General features: G+C 39.1%; 2 protein-coding genes across 2 annotated transcripts in view; both read left to right on the forward strand.

Annotated features, from left to right (window-relative positions):
- Nucleotides 1-1,398: 1,398 nt before the first annotated feature.
- Nucleotides 1,399-7,250, forward strand: LOC136719267 (sulfotransferase 6B1). The gene is made up of 7 exons (XM_066697141.1): nucleotides 1,399-1,670; nucleotides 2,104-2,219; nucleotides 3,375-3,464; nucleotides 3,949-4,075; nucleotides 6,189-6,283; nucleotides 6,451-6,607; nucleotides 6,744-7,250. The coding sequence occupies exons 1-7, from the start codon at nucleotides 1,478-1,480 to the stop codon at nucleotides 6,869-6,871; spliced, it is 906 nt and encodes a 301-aa protein (XP_066553238.1). The 5' UTR covers nucleotides 1,399-1,477; the 3' UTR covers nucleotides 6,872-7,250.
- Nucleotides 7,251-8,677: 1,427 nt separating this feature from the next.
- Nucleotides 8,678-27,238, forward strand: part of acoxl (acyl-CoA oxidase-like) — a 98,064-nt gene continuing 79,503 nt past the window's right edge. The window contains exons 1-10 of the mRNA XM_066696829.1: nucleotides 8,678-9,216; nucleotides 9,934-10,030; nucleotides 10,339-10,422; nucleotides 11,064-11,150; nucleotides 11,632-11,730; nucleotides 12,696-12,810; nucleotides 12,949-13,035; nucleotides 20,990-21,062; nucleotides 21,494-21,626; nucleotides 22,631-22,665. Of these exons, the coding sequence (XP_066552926.1) occupies nucleotides 9,095-9,216; nucleotides 9,934-10,030; nucleotides 10,339-10,422; nucleotides 11,064-11,150; nucleotides 11,632-11,730; nucleotides 12,696-12,810; nucleotides 12,949-13,035; nucleotides 20,990-21,062; nucleotides 21,494-21,626; nucleotides 22,631-22,665 (932 nt within the window). The 5' untranslated portion in view covers nucleotides 8,678-9,094. The remainder of the gene's footprint in view (nucleotides 9,217-9,933; nucleotides 10,031-10,338; nucleotides 10,423-11,063; nucleotides 11,151-11,631; nucleotides 11,731-12,695; nucleotides 12,811-12,948; nucleotides 13,036-20,989; nucleotides 21,063-21,493; nucleotides 21,627-22,630; nucleotides 22,666-27,238) is intronic.

The following is a 27,238-nucleotide window of genomic DNA, read 5'->3' on the forward strand; positions in this document are numbered from 1 at the left end:
CCCCTATTGTTGAGTTAGATCTAGCCCTGTGTTGACATATCAGAGTAATTGACCAGGTCACATGGAGTGAATTGCCCCACACCACCCAGAGCCTGGGATCTGGACCAAAAGCAACAGTTGAACCATCTGCCAGTTAACGAAAATTACAGGAAATGTGAACTCCTATTAGAAAAGTATATACAAATATTTTACAAGAACAGTATTGAAATGATAAAGCCTGACAAAATTGGACATGTATGTAATGAACTTTTCTTGCCCAAACACTTGCACAATGCAGACGGTGTTGCCAGATTATGACACCAACAGCCTTTTCAAACTGTTGGTTGTGTTTATCATTGTGAAATGGCATCTTAACTATCTTAATAACTCTCACTGTAGCTAACAATGCAACGAAGGAGATCCAAGAATCAGAAGTAAGGGTAAAAACATAGGATTGCAGTACCAGAAATACAGGGTTTGGTAATGTACCTCAGGGAGAATACAAGCCTTAGCAAAGCACTCAGGAAACAAAGAATATATAGCTCACACCAATGAACTAGGGCAATGAGGAGGAGGTTGCTGAACTTAATTAGAAAACAAGGATCAATGAACTTAACTACATGGAGATTAATTGAAAACACTGTGTAACAAAATTTTGTTTTTTTTTGTTCTGGGGTAGTAAGGGTTATTTCCTAATTGCTTATGCCTAATTGCTTATGCCTAATTGCGAAATGGCTATTATTCCCCATAAACTTTGCTTTTGTGACCTGGACAGTGATATTTTGAAATGTACCTATTTCCAATGAGAAAACAGGTGAATTTGTGTATTTTTGTTCACATAAAGTCAGAAAAAAGCAACATATGAATCCAAATTGTGTAGTCTTTATTGTATTACTTTAGTATAAATACATGTTAAGCAATTAGGAAATAACACTTACCACCCAGAAACAAAAATTGTGTTACATAGTGAAATCAAGGGGAAAACTGAACTAAAACTCAGGAGACTGTGACCTCTGGAGGTGGAGGGGAGGCACTGAAAAGTTCCACATATAGCTAATAATAATGCTACCCAGCGATGAATGGATTACAGGTGATGAATTAAAAACAAATACAATAGCTCTTGCTGTGTCTTCTCTGCTCATCTGTGTTGCTGGGGAAGTAAGTTGATTTAAAAAAGGAAAATGCTTTAGTGTACAGGGAGCTGCCATGATCGCTATTGCCATGCTGTAACTCCAGAAGCACGGGAACATTTAAAACCAGAACAAGTTTTTTCTTAAAATCAGGGCAAAGGGCTGGAATTCCGGTCTAGATTTATTGCGTGCATTGCAAACCAGGAAAGTCCTGCTTCTCACACAAGCTTTGGCTGGGTGGGAGGAGCTTCCCTTCCCACACTGCACCTCACTGTTCAGCCAGTACTCCAGCTGCATGTAAAGAGTGGAAAGAAGTGAAGGAAGGCAGATGACACAGAATACAGCAGGCTTACACTACAGCACAAAACATGAGCACCCCATTTGAAAAAGAAATGAAAGAGAGGCTGGAAGAAGCCAAAAACATGACAGAGAAAGACAAGGTTTACATGTACAATGGAGTATTATATCCCATAATAATGTGTAAACCAGAGAATTTAAAAGCAATGGAGACTTTTGAGGCTAGGGAAGATGACATAATGCTAGCAGCCTATCCAAAATGTGGTAAGTACAACTCTTTTGCTACTTTTGTTGTTGTTGTCAGTTATACTGATTACATAGTGAAAATACTTCACTTTGCAGAAACATCTGTCTCAAAAAACAAACATGTTAAATCAAAATATCATATTAAACATGTTTAAAAACTCCCCAAATGAATGGGGCGGGGGGGCTGCCTGTGAAAGTTCACTAAGGAGAGATTCAAATGGAGGGACAGAGGTGTGTGAAAAGTAACAGCTCACAACCCTGCCTCCTTGCTGCACACACACAAAAGCCCAAGAACAGCAGAAGACTTAGACAAACAGTCTTGTTTGGCACTAAGCTGTGCTGTGGAGCCATGGGATTCGATCGAATGGTTCTCTGATTATCTAACCCTGCAGAATTGGGACGGCGATTCGCAGTTGTATTGCGGTCTCATGACTTCCTGCTCTCTCACCAGGGTTTAACTGGATGGTTGGGATGATGCGTAAAATGTCTGCGGTTGACAGCTGTGTAGATGAAAAGCATGCCCCCATTCCTTCATTGCTGGAATTTGTTAATCCAGAAAAATACCAGGTTAGTATAACTGAGAAACAAATACATCATAATATTTTAAAAATCATAACATTCATTTAACAAAACCACATTTTATTTTTATTTTCTAGCACACGTCTGAATAAATTATACTGGGCTTTGGTTTCAGTGATCCCAGTTCAGTTGCTTGCCATTTCCTGATCTGGGTTTTATAAATTGCTGAATGACTGCTTTAAATCCGTTCATGGCACATTATCATCACGGTTCCATGCCAAGGTTCTGCCAGTGCTTGGGTTGGTGTCAGTAAGTATATATCTCTGATTAGACACTGCAGCCTCTAGGACCTTGAGCAGTTTCTGCCATTTTGGCTGACCACGAATTCAGAGTCCGTTAGAGCGAAAATGGCTACCAGTTTGCAAACAATTGGAACAGGCGTGCCTAGTGAAGCACACAAGGGTTAAGCTGTAAGAGTTAATAATGAGAGGCCTGGGGGTCTGCAACAGCAGAGAGGTGAGTCTATGGGAAGCAGGCTTAAACCATTAGGGAAAGGTTTGTTTTGGTTTGTCATAGGTCACAACTAGACCATGAAGTTAAGATTTTGTATGGCACTTATTGTTTAGTTTTATTGTTTTACTGGTTTGTGACTGCATCTTGTGTTATGTTTCCACAAACCAGTCGTAAGACATACGTGTTTGAGCGGCCTTTGTGCCCTATTTCGATTTGTACTATAAATTGTGAATGTTTGAAAGATGGTTTCATTCAGTTTTGGGTGAAGAAATATTACCTAAATAACAGTGGGGGGCATACTGGTGCAACACAGGTGTACATTGAAGTAGTAGTGCTGTACTGTCAGGCAGGGAGTTCTGGTATTACAGGCACAGTCTGAGCAGGTTCATCTAGATCAGATGGCTAGAGACGGGGCAGTCCTGACCTCGGTGGGTGGGTCTTTCTATCACTTTGGGGTAAGAGTGGAGAAGACCCAGGCTCTGGAGGAAGGAGAGTGACGAGGGAGTGCATTTTATGAAAAGCACTATATAAATGCTTTCTTTTTGTAAAAATATCTGTCTGGCCTGTTTGACCTCATTAATGCCATTATTGCTAATGAAGGAACAGGTGGATTTGTTTGTTTGAGGTTTTTTGACTCTGGGGTAGATTTGGCCTGCTAACATTTGCAACGGCACTCTTTTTACATTTCAGTCTATAAATGAGGCTCCTTCCCCAAGACTTCTAGGAACACACATGCACCCTGACAACATACCGGCTTCCCTTACTAACAAGAAAACAAAGGTAGGTGAAGGAACCTCTTGTGTACTTTTAACCTCTTGGAGAACAGGTTACAGCTGACACTATTTGTCAAACTACCTTCTCTGGTACTGTTGTCAAACAGGTGTGGTCAGGCTTATAAAAAGGTTAGGTGAAACCATACATTATGCAACTATATTATACAACAAAGATATATAGGCCAAGGCCTGTAGTAAAGTCCCTGCAGCAGTGTATGATTTCAAAGTCACACAGTTACAAACAATGGCCTGTGGTATAATCCCTGGTGTAGTGTATTGTTTCACATACACACTATGGATATCTCTATATCCACAGCAATGGCCACCACAGTAGGTGGCAGCACATGGGATGGACAGGCACTTTTCAGGACAATACATTAGATATACTTTGCAGGGGCCTCCTTGACAATGAATCTGCTTCTGAGACACTGAGATTCTTGCACTACCAGACGGGTTGTATGGTTCTGCACATGTTCTATTTCTTTCTGCAGATTCTTGTGGTGTTGCGCAACCCTAAAGACACTGTGGTCTCTTTCTTCCACTTCACCAACAAAAACCCTATTCTGCCAACTGCTGAGTCCTGGGACAAGTTCTTTGCAGATTTCATGAGTGGAGAAGGTAACAGCAGAAAGTCAAGCTTTTATATGTAAAACAGTAGATGAATACTCACCCAAAGCTTAATGGAGTTCGGCAATAAGGCATACGCATTCTTATCAAATAAGGAAGCAAAAACATTAACTTTATTTTTGGTCAGGAAGGCAAGGTCTGTCAGTGGGGGAAAATATAACATGTGCACACTGCAAATGAAGGCAGCTAGTGGTGTCTGGATAGCAATCCATGAGCCTCTAGGACCCCCATAGTTTTAAGCTTTGTTTTGGACTTTTCTCCTTCCATGGCTTCAAATAGATATCTCACTCTCTCAGCCCTTTTCTGCAGTTCAGTAATGAATATTATGCAGAGCATATTTAAATTCCCTAAATGTACAGTGAAGGAAAAAAGTATTTGATCCCCTGCTGATTTTGTATGTTTGCCCACTGACAAAGAAATTATCAGTCTATAATTTTAATGGTAGGTGTATTTTAACAGTGAGAGACAGAATAACAACAAAAAAATCCAGAAAAACGCATTTCAAAAAAGTTATACATTGATTTGCATGTTAATGAGGGAAATAAGTATTTGATCCCCTATCAATCAGCAAGATTTCTGGCTCCCAGGTGTCTTTTATACAGGTAATGAGCTGAGATTAGGAGCACTCTCTTAAAGGGAGTGCTCCTAATCTCAGCTTGTTACCTGTATAAAAGACACCTGTCCACAGAAGCAATCAATCAGATTCCAAACTCTCCACCATGGCTAAGACCAAAGAGCTGTCCAAGGATGTCAGGGACAAGATTGTAGACCTACACAAGGCTGGAATGGGCTACAAGACCATCGCCAAGCAGCTTGGTGAGAAGGTGACAACAGTTGGTGTGATTATTCGCAAATGGATGAAACACAAAATAACTGTCAGTCTCCCTCGGTCTGGGGCTCCATGCAAGATCTCACCTCGTGGAGTTTCTATGATCATGAGAACGGTGAGGAATCAGCCCAGAACTACACAGGAGGATCTTGTTAATGATCTCAAGGCAGCTGGGACCATAGTCACCAAGAAAACAATTGGTAACACACTACGCTGTGAAGGACTGAAATCCTGCAGTGCCCGCAAGGTCCCCCTGCTCAAGAAAGCACATGTACAGGCCCGTCTGAAGTTTGTCAGTGAACATCTGAATGATTCAGAGGAGAACTGGTTGAAAGTTGTGTTCAGATGAGACCAAAATCGAGCTCTTTCGCATCAACTCAACTCGCCGTGTTTGGAGGAGGAGGAATGACAGCAAGAACACCATCCCCACCGTCAAACATGGAGGTGGAAACATTATGCTTTGGGGGTGTTTTTCTGCTAAGGGGACAGGACAACTGCACCGCATCAAAGGGACGATGGACGGGGCCATGTACCGTCAAATCTTGGGTGAGAACCTCCTTCCCTGAGCCAGGGCATTGAAAATGGGTCGTGGATGGGTATTCCAGCATGACAATGACCCAAAACACACAGCCAAGGCAACAAAGGAGTGGCTCAAGAAGAAGTACATTAAGGTCCTGGAGTGGCCTAGCCAGTCTCCAGACCTTAATCCCATAGAAAATCTGTTGAGGGAGCTGAAGGTTCGAGTTGCCAAACGTCAGTTTCGAAACCTTAATGACTTGGAGAGGATCTGCAAAGAGGAGTGGGACAAAATCCCTCCTGAGATGTGTGCAAACCTGGTGGCCAACTACAAGAAATGTCTGACCTCTGTGATTGCCAACAAGGGTTTTGCCACCAAGTACTAAGTCGAAGGGGTCAAATACTTATTTCCCTCATTAACATACAAATCAATGTATAACTTTTTTGAAATGCGTTTTTCTGGATTATTTTGTTGTTATTCTGTCTCTCACTGTTAAAATACACCTACCATTACAATTATAGACTGATCATTTCTTTGTCAGTGGGCAAACGTACAAAATCAGCAGGGGATCAAATACTTTTTTCCCTCACTGTATAAGTCTCCTCAAATCACTGCCTTGTTTTTGGTCGGTGTCAAGTACATTGTAAAGCTGCCAAACCCAACAGGAAGTCACTCAGTTTGCCAATTAGTTTTTTAATGATGTAGAAATACAATGAGTTGTTGTAGACCTTTTTATTATCTTAATTTTCTGTTTACAGTTTCTTGGGGCTCTTACTTTGACCATGCCCTTTCTTGGGAGAAGCGCATGGACAATCCCAATATCATGTTTGTGACTTACGAAGACATGAAAGAGGTAAGTTTAGATGTGTTCAAAGTGATAGCTCTTACACTCATAACATTCTTGAGTATATGACTGACTTTCCACTGAAATGATTATGAGACTTTCTTTGTCTGGACAGGGAAAAACAATACAGTCTTTTATGTGAAATCTGTACTTGTGTGTCTTTATGTTCTATTCAGAACCTGAGTGAAGAACTCAAGCAGATTGCCAAATTCTTCAATTTCACCCTGAGTGAAGAGCAGGTCAACACTATTGCTCAAGAGAGCACTTTCACAGCCATGAAAGAAAGTTCCAAGCACACACACGGCCCAATGTGCAATGTGATCTTCAGGAAAGGTATCTGGAAACATTAGGAGTATATATTGACCTGTAAATCATTACACCCTGATTAGTATTAGTATCTTTATTAAACACACATGTATCTAAAAAACAGTAACAGCTAAGGCAATTTGGTTGTTATTTTCCTTAACAGGGGAAGTGGGAGACTGGAAAAATCACTTCAGCGAAGACCAGAGTAAAGAGATGGATAATAGGTTTGAGAAGTGCCTTGGAGGAACCAAGATAGGGGCCAGACTGAAGTATGATATATACTGCCAGTAGAGGACACAGCTGCAGCAGTTTCAAGGGAAACAACAATAAGGGACGCCTTGGGAGACCAAAGTCTGGAAACTGGAGGGAAACCTACATAATCAGTGTCTTCATAAATGTTTGTACTGTAATACTGTCACAGTGATTGTGTAATGTATATTTTTTCTGTTTGAAGTAACATGAAGTGCCTTGAACTCTAAAAAATGAATGTGAGATTGTGATTCTGTTTCTATTTTTATTTTTTAACCAACAGTAAGGATTTAAAATCTTTCCCGTCATTAGTACACTTGTTTGTGCAGGCTGTATAATGTTTCTTATTTTTTTTAAATTTGACATGAAGTATAACTAATGTTTACATTTTAATAAAAATGGCACTTTATGCAAAAACATACTATTCTGAATTTGGGTAAGAATGTGAAGTACGTTTCCAATTCAAAAGACCTTTATTATGCTTTAGACAATATTGTAAAGTGAGTGGGAACTGTGGAGTAGTGGTCAAGGCTCTGGAGGTTCAATCCTGGGTAAGAATCACACTGCTGCTGTACCCTTGAGCACTTTGACTAGATTGCTCCAGTTAAAAAAAAAAACAGCTATATGAATGTGATGTGACTGAGCTGCCTACACCAGCGTAATGCCTCAATTTAGTAGCTAATGACATGTCCTGATAGAGCTCACACACCCAGGTCTGTCTTTACTGGATTTGTATTCCAGCCTAAACCTCAGCAGATTCCAGCCTAAACCTCAGTGTCTCCAGATGCTTCTCACTATATCCAACCCTGAACCTGGATGAATCTGTCTGCTGTCCTATCATTGATGTTGCCCCCTGATGTCATATGTGGATCTTTTCAAACACGCCTACTTGGGACAGATACCAGCAACTCTATTCCCACTCCATTATTATTAGCAAACACATTTGTCCAAGGCCACTTGCAGGGTTTAACAAAACAGGAGCTCAAGGGTAACAACGCCACTATAGAAATCTACACATTACAGAGAATGGGCAGTGAGAAAATAACATTTTTGTTTCTTCATTTTACAGCTGTAAAGCTGTAGTCCATTTTATCTGCCCAGAGAATTAACAATACACTATATTGGCCAAAGAAGTAAAACGCAAAAAACAAACAGCTGTTTGAATAGAGTGTAGGCCTTCCCTTGGTTTTATGACGATGTCAAGCCTATTGATAGATGGCTGTGTTTCTTCTCCAGCAATGTAAGTTGTAGCATCTATAGTCTGCTTTTCATCAGCAATTTAAGTTATATGCTGGGAGAACCGGTCAGTATTGTATTTGAAACGCTGCTTGAGTTACTGTTTCACAAAATATCAGAAATCCCAAGTAAAATAAAACAAAAATAAAATAAGGCCTTCACAGTACCTGACCTATAGAACAATCATATTTTAGCGGAAGGAGGTCGGTTTCATTACTGTTAGTGCCGGTACAGCGGTCGCGTTCATATAGCGCAAATGTCCGCAGTTCTGCGCGGGTCTGCGCGGCTCCACCAATGGGATCGGTGCAGTCTGCAGATCTGCGCATAACTGCGGACACCTGCGCCACAAGAACGCGACCAGTGTATTAATGCAACATGTATTGCAGTTTTTGCAGGGGGCAGTATCTGCCATTCATTCTTTGTTGCATTTGTTTTTAACCAGGGTAAATGAATGCTATTCCCTGTAGTTTGTGTAAATGTTGATTACATCAAATGGTCTGGCTTTAAGTAAAAGCATAAACATGTCAACTTTTCTTCGTGAGCATCAGCGACGCTGCTGGTGGGTAGTTTTTGTAGCACATCTCTGCTCCAGTCGTCACTGATTTAGTTGGCAAGGGTATGACGGGTGCAAATCGGGTGAGCCAAACAGGTCGAGGGCTTCCAACATGTTTCAGTTTCAATGACAGCTCTTACCGACTACAGTAAATCAAAATCCCGACCTGTACATAAGACTAGGAGGCGTGTGTTGTAAAAATATACCGGTTACATGCATCTGCCAAACTGATGTATATTTATCTCTCTCCATCTATATATATATACAGTTAACGTATTAGATTAATATAATAGCAGTGTCCCATTGCACAAAGTTGCAAACAATTCTCGTTTTTAATTTAACTGCACGTTACACCGAGTGACGTCACCGAAGACGCGGAAGTGGAGCCGAGCTGCACGTACTGAATCAGTCGGATAAGTTGTCTCTGCGCGGTTGGAAAAGGACGTACTTTGACACATTTTCTGGGGGAGAGGAACATGGCGGGGAGCTCTTCTGCAAGATCCAGCAGCTTCTCCAGATACCTGGAAGGAGACTGCTGCAGCCTTAAAGAAAGACTGCGGACAGAGATCATTCGGAGCGACCTGTTCCAGAAAAGCAGGTGGACATTTTCAATATCTCTCTGTAACATTTATGTTGGACTGTGTATGTAACTAATATATATATATATATATATATATATATATATATATATATATATATATATATGTGTGTGTGTCGAACTTGTCTCTACAATGGTACACGATTGAAATATCCGGTAACCGCTATCATTTTTATTTGTGAAATAATGTATTCTCATTAGCCTCATTTCATAGAGCTCTCTAAGAGAAACATTCACTTCCTATGTTACTGTGGCAGCCCAAAATTTCTAAAATGTCAAAATGTGGCATGGAGAGGTTCAGTATTGTATCTATAGCGTGTGGGGCGTAATTTCGGATAAAGGACCAGTTTTTAGGAAGCAGGAACACACACCACAGTAGCAAACTACCGTTATTAGATTGCAAAGTTTCTGTTAGCACACCACCACTATAACATTAAAACGGCTGCCTAACAGCTAGTGCCCATGTTATGTAACTACTTGACACAAATGTTAGAAGCACCAGCAGCAACAACAGGACATGTTTGATATTACACCATTGACACCAGTACTAATATAATCACATCTGATTATAGCTGGTGATTGTAGGTGTAGGATTCAAGTGCAAGAAGTAAGATGTATAATCCATTTCCCTCTTGAACAGGAGATGCATCTTCACTATTTGTGGTCTTGATATTGTGTGGGCATAGTTGTATTTTAATGTTTTGTTTCCTGCCATAGCTATGACCTCTCCCTGGATGAAATGAGAGACCTCACCAGCGAGAGGGTCCATTACCTGTTGAAACTGCCCATATTTCAGCAGCACCTCAAAGAACAGGTACCGACTCGTCTTCAAAACATTTTTAAATGCATTCGAATTAAAATATATATTTATATTAGACGTGTTTCGATCTGACTCGGATTTCTGCCAGGAAGAACTGTCTTGGTTATAACGGGATAGGCAGGCAGATGGGCACCTGGATGGAGCTGGCATGCCACACAACAGTTGAAGTGAGATAGGTGTATTTAGGCTGTTTGGGTTGAGAAGCATTACAGTAGACTTTGCGATGCATGGTCAGTTGTTTGTTCTGTTATCTCTGACGACCTTTGGATTTAAATGCTTTTTTTTTTTCCCTTCACACGCAGTTGGAGAATAAAAAAGATTTCATCCAGAAGAGCCTCGCGATCGCAGAGGTGATATGCGCGGCCGATATGGCCACCGGAGTAAAGGTACTTTACACTTTCACCAAGGGTCCACAGTTTACAAAGTGAGACACTCAGCCTGTGGAGGTATATGTGTCTTATTTACAAGATGGTGTTATTGTAATGCATTGCAGTTCCATAATTGTGTAGAATATTTTTATCCACCAGACATTATAGCGATTTAGAAACGCATCCCCACACATGAATGTATGATATTGTATTTCTTTATTGAATCTGTCTTGCTTCTGTCAGTAATAGGTCAGGAGTTCAAGGTTTGTATATATGCACAAAGCGAGAGGTGGAAGTCTAATTTCTTGTGCACGTGGCTTACCGATGTATTTGCTGTCTAGCATTTTCACTCTCTTCCCCTTCTCTCACAAATTAAATTGTATATTTATATTCCACAATGTTCACTTATTCAAAAGGCCTGAATGGTTTAGAATTAGTTTGATGTCTGCTTTGTAGACCATTGCAGTGACAGGTGTGACCTACTTATAATGACTAGAAGGGGACATTCTCTGTAACCTAAAAATACAGGCATGTCTACATGACTTTCTATACAAGGGAAAATGGACGCCAGTACAATTCTATGTAATTGTTATTTTAGTTTCCTGGCTCTTACATTTTAAAATAAAAATGTCTTAATCTTAATCATTGTCTGTCTGCAGATGGGAGTGTTGTGTGGATTGTTTGGGGGTGCAGTCACTAATCTCGGAAGCCCTGAACAGAAGACAAAATGGTACCTTCCAATACGGGTAGGTGGACTACTTGAGTGTTGGTAAAGTGTTGATCTCGTGTTTCATGAGCTGGAACGAAAGATCCCAGAAATGTTCCATACGCCTCAAATTGTGTGCACAAATTTGTTGACATCCCTGTTAGTGAGCATTTCTCCTGTGCCAAGATAATTCATCCACCTGATGGGTGTGCAGATCAGGAAGCTGATTAAACAGCATGATCATTACACAGGTGCACCTTGTGCTGAGGACAATAAAAGGACCCACTAAAATGTGCAGTTTTGTCACACAACACAATGCCACAGATGTCAAGTTTTGAGGGAGCGTGTGTTTGGTGGCTGACTGCAGGAATGTCCACCAGAGCTGTTGCCAGAGAATTTCTCTACCATAAGCCGCATCTAACGTCGTTTTAGGGAATTATGCAGTATGGCCGACCGACTCATTTTCATATTGCTCCGTAAGTTCCAGGTCCATGTCATGATGTTATTTCTCCAAATCCCAGGACCTGCAGTTCACTGGCATGTTCGCAATGACAGAGAGAGGCCACGGCAGCAATGTCAGGGGGATCCTGACTGAGGCCATGTATGAGCCATCCTCCCAGGTGAAGGCCCCCGTTCCTCTTAAAGGTCGTTATTGTTTCTTTTTTTTAACCAGTGTGGTCATGCCTCAGACTCAGTCCCTCACTTGCCCTCTACAATCTCAAGTATAAACTATATTCTGCTCTTCCTTAAGCGCTTCTTGTAAATCTTGTCAAATTCCCAACATCTGCAGGGAAAGGGAGGGGCAGGATCAAATATTTGTCCCTAATAATGCATCACTTGAGTAGAACTTGGAGCCAGCAGTCTCCGTATGTTTATTGTATTTTAATCTTGCAATTTAAAGCTCCGGAATGGGAGAAAATTATTAACCAACCAGTATGTGATCTCAATCCTCATAAAGAAAATAAGTGCTAGGTATTCACATTTACAAATACTTGATCCATCCCTCAAGTTGCTTTTCAGACATGAATAAGAGGATAAATTCATAAAAAGAAACCTCATTTATTGATTTGATATAGCGCCTTTTGGAAATTGCAAAATGCTCCACAGAACAGAAATTTGTTGAGCAAAACAACAATGAAATGACATGACAAAAATTAAAATGGGTCTGAAAAGACAGATATTGTCAACAATAGGTGCTCAAGTGAAAGGAAAAGCTGAAGACACTGTAGCTCCCGAGAACTGGAATTGAATGCTTTGTTGTAAGATAAAACTATAAAGATAAAGTGAAAATGCTTCTTCCCGGGACTGTAAGCCTCGGACAACAAAGCTAAAGTTGAACCTGAAAGGGGGACTGCAGTAAACCGCAGTGCCAGATACAGTTCTCTCATAACCAAAGACCCATTTGACTATGCTGCGATAGGAACTGTTACTCTGTGTCTGGGTACTTCTGCAGGAGTTTGCATTTGAATGGTGACCGCGCTTCTTGAATTTTAAATGAGCCTTTGCACACTGGGGCACAGTCATGATTTGCATTAACCAAATGCCCAGGCGAGAAACCTGAACGGACATCATTTCCCCTCTCTAGAAATTTATCATCCACACGCCATGTGAAGACGCAAAGAAAATGTACATTGGGAATGCGATGAAAGGGAATTACGCAGCCGTGTTCGCTCAGCTCATTATGAATGGGGAATCCCAGGGTAAGACCTCTTCATGGTTGGTTTATGGAGCTCATGATGTGATCTTTGTATTTCTGTCTTCTGTGCCTCTGAAAGCAGAAACCGTATTCTGTCCTTGTGCTGCATTAAACAAATTATTTTTGTTTTTTCATTTCTAAGGGCCACATTGCTTCATTGTTCCTATTCGAGATGAAAGGGGGAATATGTACCCTGGAGTCAGTGCTGTGGACATGAAGCACAAAGAAGGTATGTTTTGAAACTCTTAACATTGTGTTCCAGTTGGCTCTGGTATTAAAAAAAAAACCCCACGATGTTCATATTTTATCTTGGATTGTACTGAATTAGTGTAAGATGGAGGGCATTTATATACAATTCAGACTGCCTAGACAGTGCCTATAGTTAATGAAAAACAAAAAACTACTGAAAAGTCTCCCCAGAGTCAATAATTGTTAGAAACACCTTTGGCAGCAATTACAGCTGTGAACCTTTTGGGGTAAGTCTCTAACAGGTTTGCACATCTGCATTGTACAATATTTGCCCATTCTTCCATTGTTCACACTCTGGATGGGCATTGTTGGTGGACAGACTGAAGCAGGTTTTCCTCAAGATATGCCTGTTTGTATATTCCATCTATTTTGCCCTCTACCCAGTCCCAGCCTCCCCATATCGTGATGCCACCACCATGCTTCACATTGGGATGGTGTTACCTGGGTGGTGTGACGTGTTGGGTATGTGCCAGACATAATGCTTTGCATTGTAGGCCAAATAGTTCAATTTTTGCATTTTATTTACCACATCTTTTCAGAGTCTCCCACATCCCTTTTTGCAAATTCCAAGTTGGGTTTTACATGGACCTTTTTCAGATATGGCTTCCTTCTTGCCACTTTTCCATACAGGCCAGATTTGTGGAGTACCTGAGCTATTGTTGACACATGGACAGTTTCTCCCATCTCACATAGAACACTGTATTGTTGTCATGGACCTCTTGGTGGCTTCTCTGAACAATGTCCTTCTTACCCGGCTACTCAGTCTGGGAGGACCGCCTACTCTTAGCAGATTCTTGGTGGTGCCGTATAGCTTCTACTTAATCGAGTTAACTGTGCTCCAAGGAATATTCAATGCCTTTGAAGTCTTTTTATACTCCTCCCCTGATCTGTGCCTTTCAACAACTTTATCCCAGAATTGTTTTGAAAGCCTCTTGGTCTTTGTTAGTATGTTTGCTTTGAATACACTACTCAACTGTGGGAACTTACAGACAGGTGTATTTTTGTATTATTATTCTGAGGCTTTCATTAGCCATGAAGACTAAGACCATTAAGACATCATCACTTTGTTTTTTGTTTTTCAAGATGCATGAAAAGAGAGAGAGCGCTAAACAAAGCACTGCGCAGAATGATGGGTATGAATAATTAAAACTGAAGCCATGTCACTTTACCCCATGTAATAGAACTGCTCCCACATGCTCTTGTATTCATCAATTATTTCTCCTCTTTATTATTATTATTATTATTATTATTATTATTAAGTACATAATTGCAAAAAATACAGTTAAGTAAAGGCATCAACCATTACAAATTAAATTTACATGAAACATAGCAATTCAAAATATAATACATTTTATAACTTCCAATTTACACAGGCAAGTACAGTAAGTGAGATCATACATCCTGGACTGTAAAAGCCTGTCTGTCAAGGGTTACAGTCCAGGGCTACAGGAAAGGGAGCAAGGAGGAAAACAATCAAAAATGCATGAAGCATAATAAAACTCTGTGAAGTGCTATCTAACGGGGATTAAAAGGACTAATATTACAAGTACTGTCTGAAAAGATGCATCTTGAGTAAGCGCTGGAAGGAGGTCAAGGACTCTGTTGTTTTGACCTTGGTGGGAAGGTCGTTCCACCATTTAGGGGCCAGGGATGAGAAGAAGCGGGCTCTGGAGGAAGGAGAGTGGAGAGGAGGCAGAGTTGAGTTAGTCTTCTGGCACTGGAGGAGTGCAGTGGTCTGGAGGGGATGTATGGAGAGACGAGTGTTTGGTGCAGTGTGGTCGAGACAGCGGTAGGTGAGGGTCAATGACCCCGTTCACACTTGAGATTTTAACTCGTATGTGAACGGGGTGATAGATTTAGCCCGGGCCTGGGCCGGGTCAAAACTAGTCCCGCTTTTTGACCCGGCCTAATGTCGGCCTAAATGTGAATGTGACGCTCCGGGCCCTGGGCCGGGTGGAAAGCGTCAGCGTGTGACGCAACTCAAGCCCCGCCCCCAGAGATGCGTGTCTGAGTCAAAGAGACGCGGAATAAACACAGAATAAACACGGGCACCGAACAATTACAGCACTGCAGGACACACAGTATTGTCTCTATTGTTTGAATGTCATATCGATCTATAGCCTTAAATGTGCTGATACATTTTGCTAGCTCACATCTTTATATATATGATAAAAGTCTAGGCTAAGTAATGAGTTATAATGATGTAAACAGTTCAAACTACTCGGTCGATTAAAATAAAAGTGTGTAGCTGGTAAACTTGCTATTGTTTGTTCTTGTACTAAGTATGATTGAAGTCTGGAATTTAACAGCATGCATTTTACACGTGGAAACTGCATTGTGAAATTGTGAACGGGACCAGGTAACATTATTAATTATCCGCATTTTGCATTAAAACGATATAAATTTAACCAAAGCAGGTTTCCATTCAAATCAGTGCATTTTAATACGAGACCAGCTATTTACTATGCAATCCGAAATGCGATTATATTGAGTTGAGCAGTACAATCACAAATGCCAGCGTTAGAGGTGACAACTGGGATGATGCAGAAATTAAAGCGCTGTTTACAATGTGGATGAAGATGAAGTTAAAACGGAAACCGCAGGAGTGCAGCGCTGCTGTCTATGAGGATATAATGTAGACGCATCACAGAGGCTGCTTTCGATGCGTACGATTGCATACTAATGCACACGATTTCTTGTGATTTAATGATTTAATAATAAATTAAGTCTGTCTCCTAATTTTCAAGATATATCACAATCAAAACCAGCACACGGAAAATACATCAATTAATGTTATTTTTCCAGGTTGACAAACAAAGATGCAGATCACTAGGCTCATCTGTTTATTTATGTTTTTCTTGTGTGTACTGTGTACGTGGCACTTTCTCTCCTGTATTTAAGTTTCCTCTGTAGAGAAATACATGATAAGTAAATAAATAAATCTAACAGTTCTAATTTAATTAAAAGAACAATTACCCAGTTGTATTGATGAGCCAGGAGTATATTATCCTAGTACTGTATATTGAACACTGTGTACATAGTAAAGTAGTAGTAAAAAACACGATTTAAATGTCAACACCTTACATATTTACACAGAAAGACTCAAGGATATATAGACAGACAGATCCATATGTTGTTGGTTTTATATAATTTATATTGGTTTGTAATTTGCATTGACGTTTCCATGCTTCAGGGTCTCTTCGGCCATATCCTAACACGTCTCGGGTACAATTTCAAAATGCAGTGGTGTTGCATCTGGCTACGTAAGGGACGTAACAGTTTGTACCCCAGTTTTGCAGATTTGCACCTATACTGCTTTCCTCTGCCGTCTGTCAGGAATTTGTGCTATTTTTATTTGTTTTATAAATGTATAAGTCTGCTTACATATGTGCAGACAGATTTCTACAATGGTTTAATTGCATAAAGTTTATTTTATTATTCATTTTTTTCATTTATGTAGGCTATATGCGCTCAATTTGAAAAAATAAAAACATTTTGATTTGCAATTTAACAGTGATATTAATTTGTAAAACTAGAACTACATAACTATATATATATTATTTAAAGTGTTTCATACCCTTACTGTTAATTTACTATTAATACTGTTATTATTGATTTCCTGGCTGGCAGAGTTACAATAATTGTAATTTGGCAAGAAACGTTACTCATTCGTAGACTGTGTGTGAAGAAAAATAACAAACAAAATCGAAAATTAAACCAAATCATGACATTATTGACATTTTTTTGAATCATTACACCCCTAAAACACATTAATATTTTTTGCAGTGAATGTTCAATAAAATTTCAAACATAAAAGCAAATGATATCAGAGAGCCCCTGACACACGTGTGACTGCTAGGAGTGCTGAAACACAACTGACACCATGCACCTTGGTTTTCAGAGCTTTTCAAATTTGGTAATTGCAGATAAGGGATTGTGGACCTGTACTTTGCTATGTGTTAAATTGGCTGCCATAATAATTGCATGGGAAATAGCCAGTTTGTACATTTCTATCCCTTAGTTGGATGATTTAAATTTAATTATTTTAAATGTATTTCTAAATCCAACCACTTTGAGTTTAACCGAATCACATTGTATTGAATTGTATCACATTGAATTGAAGCAGAATCAAATTGTATCGAATTGTGATTTTTTTTAAACGCATCTCTCCTGTATTGTATCGTTCGTTGACCATGTATCTATATGTGTATCAAATCGTCAGAAAGGGAAAGATACACACCCCAAGTAACTGTTTATCACAAAGAATAAATGATAGGTTACGTGTTAGGCTATACTGTTGACTCGCTTTTAAATGCATATCGGATAATTGCATACTTGATTGCATACCAGGCAGCAGGTCTGGTTTTTAAATGCATTATTTTAAATAGAAACATGCTTTGGTTAAATGCATATATTTTTAATTAATAATTCGCATTAGTGCATAAAGTGACGTGGTACCGTTCACAATTTCTCAATGGATTTTAAACCTGATAATAGCAGAGTGCTGAACTCTGCAATAAAGTTCAGACTTCAATCAAAATCTTTTCTCATACTTAGTAGAATTAACCAGCTATGCACTTTCGTTGACCATAGAGTAATGTGAACTGTTTTCTGTGAAGATGTGAGCTAGCAATATTCATCAGTACATTTGAGTATGTTTTTTTCAATTAAAACAATTGAGTGAAAATACTGTTTGTTTTGTGAAGTCGTGTAAGCTCTTTTTCGAAGCCAATATTTCATTTTGAGATGCTGAGAAGTGGCGTTTGTTGAAACAGGACATTGTACTATATCCTAGGGTGATCTATTGAGTTGTACATGTATTGTATTGCACGTAAAGCAAGCAACGTGTGTACAGACAATGTCGTCTTTGTATTTTATTTTAATAACTTGCTCACGATGGTCCAAACCCTATGCAAATATCCAAAGTCAACTGTATATTTCTGATCACTGAGAACATGTTGCCAGTATACATTGAATTGACTGTTTTTCAAATACAGGCCTATTTTTTTATTTTTTATTTTTTCTCATTTAAAATAAAATAAACTATGTGGAAAATCCAGAACAGGAAATCAGAAAGCAATAAAAAAAGCGATTTATATTAACCTATGCCTATGAAATTCTGATATGAAGTTTGAATTTCTCTAATGTTGCAGGACATACCGGTACCCCACTAGTTAATAGTGCTTTCAAAATGTCATCACGCTTTTGAAATAAGAGGTTGCTTGCTGTTAGCTACTTAGTTAATTTGTTTTTTTAATGGGAATTAGCTCAGGTTTGTGCTTTTAAATATATAGCCTAATAATATTTGAGGTTTTCTTTAACACTTCAGTAAGTATCGTGATTCAATTATGATATCTTGATGAATTGTAACGTGTATTGCAATATATATTGTATCGCAAGGTACTTGCCAATACCCACCCCTAATTGTTAGCAATTGATAAAATGTGCACTTTTTCAAATAACATTACATTTACATTACTTATTTATATGTATACAAAACTGTTGTATTTAAATCCATGACAAGAGTAATCGGGTCTTGATCAATTTGACGATTGCTATTGGAACCTGGTATCTCTGATGTCATGTTTGTCTTAGTGTTCCCATATCGTTTTTAAATATAAATCAGAAGAATGATCAGGGAAAAAAGCTCATAATAAACCTACAGCATTCCTTAAATGAATCTTCCTAGCAGCGTTTTCAATACCTTGTCCTGGATCTTGTAGGAATGGACTGTCATTCTGGAAATGTTTTTGAAAGGTATCTCAAGCTAATAAGAAATATACAGGACTCTACTGTATTGTTACAAATCTACAGCAAAAATATAGTTAGCTTAGGACCCCAGATATTACTAGTGCTCCTTATGTATTAGTTAACATCAATAATCACTGTTCATGTTTTGTAAATATACCAATAATCTTATTGGTATTTAATGGTATTTCATATGTATTTCAAAATATGGTGACTATTTTGACAACTCTTAACAAAACATCTAAATATGTCATCTTTAAAGTGAGTATATTCATGTCAAATATGTAATGTGTTCACTTTAGTTACTGACATCTTCATGTTAACTAACATAATATTAGTTAATGTTACAGTTGATTTTGCTGATTTTGTACGTTTGCCCACTGGCAAAGAAATGATCAGTCTATAATTTTAATGGTAGGTGTATTTTAACAGTGAGAGACAGAATAACAACAAAAAAATCCAGAAAAACGCATCTCAAAAAAGTTATAAATTGATTTGCATGTTAATGAGGGAAATAAGTATTTGATCCCCTATCAATCAGCAAAAGATTTCTGGCTCCCAGGTGTCTTTTATACAGGTAACGAGCAGAGATTAGGAGCACTCTCTTAAAGGGAGTGCTCCTAATCTCAGCTCGTTACCTGTATAAAAGACACCTGTCCACAGAAGCAATCAATCAGATTCCAAACTCTCCACCATGGCCAAGACCAAAGAGCTGTCCAAGGATGTCATGGACAAGATTGTAGACCTACACAAGGCTGGAATGGGCTACAAGACCATCGCCAAGCAGCTTGGTGAGAAGGTGACAACAGTTGGTGCGATTATTCACAAATGGAAGAAACACAAAATAACTGTCAGTCTCCCTCGGTCTGGGGCTCCATGCAAGATCTCACCTCGTGGAGTTTCTATGATCATGAGAACTACACGGGAGGATCTTGTTAATGATCTCAAGGCAGCTGGGACCATAGTCACCAAGAAAACAATTGGTAACACACTACGCCGTGAAGGACTGAAATCCTGCAGCACCCGCAAGGTCCCCCTGCTCAAGAAAGCACATGTACAGGCCCGTCTGAAGTTTGCCAATGAACATCTGAATGATTCAGAGGAGAACTGGGTGAAAGTGTTGTGGTCAGATGAGACCAAAATCAAGCTCTTTGGCATCAACTCAACTCGCCGTGTTTGGAGGAGGAGGAATGCTGCCTATGACCCCAAGAACACCATCCCCACCGTCAAACATGGAGGTGGAAACATTATGCTTTGGGGGTGTTTTTCTGCTAAGGGGACGGGACAACTGCACTGCATCAAAGGGACGATGCACGGGGCCATGTACCGTCAAATCTTGGGTGAGAACCTCCTTCCCTGAGCCAGGGCATTGAAAATGGGTCGTGGATGGGTATTCCAGCATGACAATGACCCAAAACACACAGCCAAGGCAACAAAGGAGTGGCTCAAGAAGAAGTACATTTAAGGTCCTGGAGTGGCCTAGCCAGTCTCCAGACCTTAATCCCATAGAAAATCTGTTGAGGGAGCTGAAGGTTCGAGTTGCCAAACGTCAGCCTCGAAACCTTAATGACTTGGAGAGGATCTGCAAAGAGGAGTGGGACAAAATCCCTCCTGAGATGTGTGCAAACCTGGTGGCCAACTACAAGAAACGTCTGACCTCTGTGATTGCCAACAAGGGTTTTGCCACCAAGTACTAAGTCGAAGGGGTCAAATACTTATTTCCCTCATTAACATGCAAATCAATGTATAACTTTTTTGAAATGCGTTTTTCTGGATTGTTTTGTTGTTATTCTGTCTCTCACTGTTAAAATACACCTACCATTAAAATTATAGACTGATCATTTCTTTGTCAGTGGGCAAATGTACAAAATCAGCAGGGGATCAAATACTTTTTTCCCTCACTGTAGATAATACACACTATTGTAAAGTTACCAATACTTATAGGCACAGTAATGAATATGTGTGTGTGTGTTTTAATTTGTGCAATTTTTTTTTTTTAAATTAATTAATTAAAAAAAGTAAATTAAGTGTATCCTCCTGCTATCATTTTAGGATATTAAATTAAATGGTAATGCAGATATTCAAAGACAGCCAGTCTTGTGTTTGATTAATCAGATATAATATATCTGTTTTCTTTCTGTAATGCTTGTGTGTAACATTTAATTTGTACCTCCTCGCTTTTCAAGGGCTTCACGGAGTTGATAACGGGATCCTAGCATTTGACAACGTTCGGATTCCCAGGGAGAATCTTTTAAGCAGGTGAGAGATCAATTATTTACATACTCTATACTTTTATGCATTTTATTACTGATCATTTTAGTGCTGTGTGAAAGAGCTTTGGTTGTTTTTTAAATAGATTTTAGCTTTGTCTTTTGGAGTTGAGAAGTCTTTATAAAGATATTATGTCTGATCTTAGGGTTATTTCTTCTTCCATAAGAGTATTAACACGGTAACGCATTTTATTATGCATTAACATTGTCTGTGTAATTGAAATGTGTAATCGGAGACGCATATGGCATCGCTAAAACACCAACAGGTTTACAAAAGCAAAAGCTCCAAAAATATAGGTTAATCTTACATGTAAAATATATCCTTTGAAAACAGTCATGTTCTCCACCTGATAAGCAAGGCTATTATCCGATACCATTAGCTCATACCATGAAACCTAATCTCTTGTGCTTTATTTTGAGATTCGGCGCAGTGTCGGCGGATGGAGAATACCGCTCTCCTGTGAAGAGCAAGGGGGCCAGGTTCAATGCCATGCTGGCAGCTCTCACTCCTACAAGGCTGGCTTTGACTGTCCAAGCCATGGCTGCCATGAAGGTGAGTCTCAGAGTGTGTGGTTTCTCTGTTAAACCTTAGGATACATTGGTGCTGGCCCTGCGTCATTTAATGCCAGAGGCTTTCTAAACACCTGCTCAAATTACCAACAACTATTTAATTATGGACAGTATTCCTGCGCGTTACACCTCCCAGCTTGATTTAAAGGTTCACTGTATTTGAGAGACAGAATTAGTGTTCTTTGGGCCCAGACACACACAACTCACTGATCACAAACTACAAACATGACATTACTATGCAGAAATTCAACCATCGGTGAACAGAAAGACAAAAGCAAACGGAAACTACATGGGACTGGGATAAAGGCACCTTTCCAAGAATCTTTAATGTCAACACTCGGCTAACATCTGCACTGAAAGTTTGTTTTTTTATACATTGTGTACATAGTGGTACATTAGTATTATTTTCCATAATGTTTTGTGTCTTCAAGCTTAATGAAATGAACAAAAGATGGATGAGGTTTAAGAAATTCACCTCTTTTTGAAACCACCATACTCATTTGTAAACTTGGTGATCTTTTACGAGTCGCTAACTGTTGACTGCTGATTTTGTTGTGTTGGGGAGAATAGTCTTCCTCTGAAGTGTAAGTTTAACATTTTATCCACTAGAGAGCAGTACATGTCTGTCACACTAAGCTTAATTTCCTGTCAGAATTTGTCTTATTGCGCTGTTCGGCGATAAGGAAGAATAGGGCTAGATTTTGTTAAATGTATTATTTAATCTCAGAAAGCTGTTTACCAATAGGAATAGTAAAGAACATTAATGACCCAAATTATATATGCATATCAGCTGGGTAAAACAAGGTATTAATAATAATAATAATAATAATAATACTTATTTAAATTCAGTACTTTTACATTATCCAATAATATCTAATTCGGAACATTTTAAAAGTAACTGCACAAGGTTTCAAATGGTATTGAATGTTGTTCTATTGCTAATACCTTTTTGCTAATATGTTACCCGTTATCTCTCTATTCTCACAGCTCGGCCTCATCATTGCAGTTCGCTACAGCCACAGGTACAGTGCACAGCTGCCTTTTCTGTGTTTCAACATTGAGTTTTTTTCCAGCAGACATAACCATAAGAGAACAGACACTTTGAGCAAGCAAGGTGTGTACTGTCTTTTAAATTGTGCTCAGTTTGTGGATAGAAAACATGAGAAAGTAAATCGCTTTTCTAAATAGTGTGGTCACTGCCAAATCTGATTGAAATCCAAGTAAGAATAGGGAGTGTGTACAGAAGCCTTGGTTTCTGCAAAAGTTATTGGATTCTAAAGACAATATCCCAGTGGATACATTCATCTGGCAGTACGTGTCCATTAACCTTGTCTGATAGGTTTGCGTAACTTCAAGGAAGGGAAGTGAAATACAACAATAGTGTTTCCATAGTTACACTTCCCAAGGAAAGAAAGGAACATTGTGAGAGAAGTCTGTTTTTCTTGTTGGAGAGCAGACCACAGTCAACCGATACAGAAAATCAGCTAGACAAGTTATATAGTGCTTTCAGTACAATGTGGGAATGCTAATGGGGAGGAATGGGATTATTGTGAAGGCACTGTACTGTATATATTAGGTCTTCAGCATCATGCAGGGCCTTGAGGAAGGTGACTGCTCATTGAAGGGTTTGTTTTTCAACACGATTGAAACACACAGACACACAGCCACACAACATCCACTTTTAGAAACAAAAAACAAACCGATTTGGAATTATCGATAATATTAATAATTTTAATGTAATAAGCAGATCCTGTTACACACAGTTATGCACAACTTCAAACAAACATTAAGTTTTTATCATATACACAACTTTCCCAAGATCATAATGTCACTATGAACATTCTTCTGCAGTTGACTATGAGATGGTATAAGACACTGGTTCTCAATCCTGGTTCTGGGCACACTGTTACTCAATTACTTAATTTAACTTATTTTTTAAATTGTGTGGCTTAAAATTTTTTTGATGTCAAGCTCCATCTACAGTTTCATATTTAACGAATTCTACAACTGTTTAATATAATTTAAGATCTCAGATTAGGCAAATTATTAGTTAAATTAAGGGTTAATTAGTACACTATGGAGTAATTGAGAGATCTGTTGGAACAAAAACCAGCAGGGCAGGGGGTCCCCAGGACTAGGATTGAGAACCACTGGTATAAGGTGTGCAGTGGTCTGCCCAGTTTCATGATTTTCCCTCCATGGAAATGTTACACTGTTGGCTAGACCAGGGATGGCCTAAACTGTTCCTGGAGAGCCACAATTCTACAGGTTTTACAGAAATTGACAAATTAAGACCAACAATTGGCTCAATTAAGCAGTTAACAATTTGGACCAAAAAAAAAAACAGAAAGCACTGTGGCTCTCCAGGACCAGGGTTGGCCACCCCTGAGCTAGTCCAAACCTAAACTTTGACCTGCCAGCAAATCACAAAGTACACATTGTTACACTGTACACTATTTCTAAATCAAAATGTGATCAACGTCGTTAATTACGATTTGTGGGTGGGGTCAAAGTTTTTATTTGCTCTTGCCCTATGATTTTGAGAAATGTGTGGAGTCATTCTACTTAAACATCAGTAGAAAAATACCATCAATGCTTAGAGCAGTCTTTGTCAACCCTGGTCCTGTGTTTTGTTCCAAATGAGCTCCCAATTACTTGGGACTGTTGGACTGTTAATTGATCTAATTACTAATCAGAGCTTTTTAATTATCATAAACTGAGGTTTCAAGTCAAATATAAAATAAGGTACTTGAAATTGTTAATTTTGTGTAACAATTTATTATTATTTAATACATTGAACTAGTTGGAAGAAGAAATAGGAAGACTAGGGCCATAGGACATGACTTAAGAAGCTGTCTTTGAGTTTACTGATGTACAGAATCTCACCATCCATACGGGTGACAGTGCCCTTCTAAAACTAAAATAAAGAAACCGTGTCTCTCGTATAATCGGCTACTCGCTTGGGGGCTTGTGGCATTATTATTGTTTGTATTATACCCCGTTTCTACTGGCCACTTCATGAGGGTTTACCAATATAATTAAAATACTCGCTTTTTTATGTGGTTGATCACATAAACACATGCCTCTCTTTTTAAGATTTTAATAGTTTGTGAACAGAGGAAAGCTAAAAAACTGGGATATTTAAACTATTTGAGAGAATTGTCAAGACATCGGGACATTTAATATAAATCGAGGACATATGGTCACCATAGTCTTTCATGTTTGCATGTATGTATTCCAGAAAAAGTCCATGGATTTTGTCACACAATATATGCAGTCCTTTCTCCAGCAGGATTTCCGTGATCTTTTCAAACACTTTTAAATGTATTACTGCTCCAAGCAATTGATTCTGTGTGGCACTTTTCCACCGTATATAAATAACTGCTCAAGTTTATCGTCTTCCCATAGGTAAACACGGCATCTCTTGTATCAATAGCGGCTGCCATTGTTGTAGTCACAATTTCAAAATGCAGTGGTGTTTGCGTCTGGCTGCGTAAGGGATGTAACAGTACGTGCCCCAGACCAGTTTGGGACTCGGCCAGTATGATACGAAACATTGCCTCATGAAACTAGTTTGGGCACAGACAGAGGTGCACCCGGGCCATAGTGGAAATGCCCTGGACTTGAACGGCCATGCTGAGGTGCACCTAAACCTAAACCTGGGCCCATTCTTGGATAAGAGTCTCAGGTTTCACTAGATGAGTTGTCCTAGTCATTTTACAATGTTGTCGTATGTATATTAGATGTATAAACGTGGGTCAACTTTCATTTGTAATCTGTAGCGAGTCACTTTGCTTTTTCTGTATGTAGACGATAGTAACAATAGTTAGTATACATAATTGACAATAAACATTGCAAAAGTATGTTTTTAACGTGGCTGATAATGAGGAGAAATAATCTGCGGGGTTCACATTCACAATTAATGTCATTTTAACTTCTCTTAAAAACTTCTTAAAAAGCAAGAGCAGGTATAAGAATCTGTGTTTAGTATAGTGTCACACAGTTCAGTAATATTCCAAAACACTTATTGTAAACCATTTAAAAGGAACTGCTTATTGGCAGGCTATATAACACTTCAATACTGTAATACTTCAGAATTCAATTGAATACTGCTTTACTGATTTGTAATATCTGTGGAGCAGTCATAAGTATATAAGCTATGATCTTGAATATAGGCACCATTAAGTAGTTAAACCAGTCCCCTTATATAACTGTTGTTGGACAGATTTATAAAGGCATATAAGCCCCAATAGCTACATACTTCCTATAAATCCTCCACACCCCCAACTGAACACACGTGCACACATGCACGCACACACACACCCCCATTGAACTTTATTTGCAACGCTGTTTTTAATACCAGTGGGCAGATTTTCTCTCCTCGTGGTGTTTAACTGATTATTCCAGGTCTCACTCTCTGAAAGTGGGTTTTGTGAGTAATTTAAAGTGTGTACGGCAGCGTTTGATGATCCCTAATATGATCTGAAAGAAATGTATTTTAGTTTCATGAGTTTAATATAGTTAAATATAGACAAAGATGTGTTTCTTTTCAGTCTTTGTGGGGAAAATTAGTTATTCAATTGAAGAAGTCCACTTACAGAAATGTTTAGCTCCTTGCAATGCCAATACGCTTCTTTTGATGACCAGTGCTGTTTGGTTGCCCACAAATCTGTAATTTATGATGTCTTAATCACACAGAAAATGGGCAATCTCGCAAACCAAAGGTATTTTCAATAATATAATTCAGTGAAAAATAGGCACTGTAATTAGATACCTTCTGAGAATAAATATTGAAATGAGTTCAGAAGAGGATGTATTCACTGTTCTTGATGAAGGCTGTGCAGCTGTTGTTTTGTAGTTAGATTAAACAACAGACATGAACATAATTAAAAAAATTAAGATCTTCAAAACTTCTCTGAGATGCCCTGCAAGATCTGATTCATAACTGTAAAAATCCCAAAGCAGGTCATGCTTACAGTTGAATAGCTGTAGACGTTAGTCACCATGCAGTGTTTCACTTCATAATCAATATCCTGTTCCATTATAAGAATTGTTATTATTGACATTTGCAGGCTTGTCCTAAATGATCCGGGAATGACACAGATATAAATAAAACCTGTTTACATCCTAACTAACTGCCACTTCAGTCCCAGGAGGGACTGGCTCATGCCTGTGTGAAACACGATCGAGGTGCCACATTCGGTTTGCAAACTGGAAACCCAGCGCACCGCATCGTAGGGCCCTTGCGTATCAACAGAGGAAGAGAATTTACCACTGCGCTTCCTGATTCTTTTATTCTTGGAGTCGTTGAAGCTCTGAATCGTGTGCGTCAGTGACTACAGGCACACGGAGGACCAGTGTGGTGGTATCCTGTTTAAACTTCTGTTGCTGCTGAGGGGACAAAGCAAAAATATATTTTTAGTGGCCTTTGTTTACTAAGAAGTGGTTACCCAGGTAACAGACATGACAAGGTGACTAATTGCCTCAATATTATTCACATAAAACAAAAATGTCAATTAAACTCGGCGGTTATTTTTGGAAGGTAGTACTTGCCAGACCAGTTGAGTTCAACTATGTTTATCAGTCAGGCAGACA

The sequence above is a fragment of the Amia ocellicauda genome, chromosome 23 (assembly GCF_036373705.1).
Source record: "Amia ocellicauda isolate fAmiCal2 chromosome 23, fAmiCal2.hap1, whole genome shotgun sequence".
Taxonomy (NCBI): Eukaryota; Metazoa; Chordata; class Actinopteri; order Amiiformes; family Amiidae; genus Amia; species Amia ocellicauda.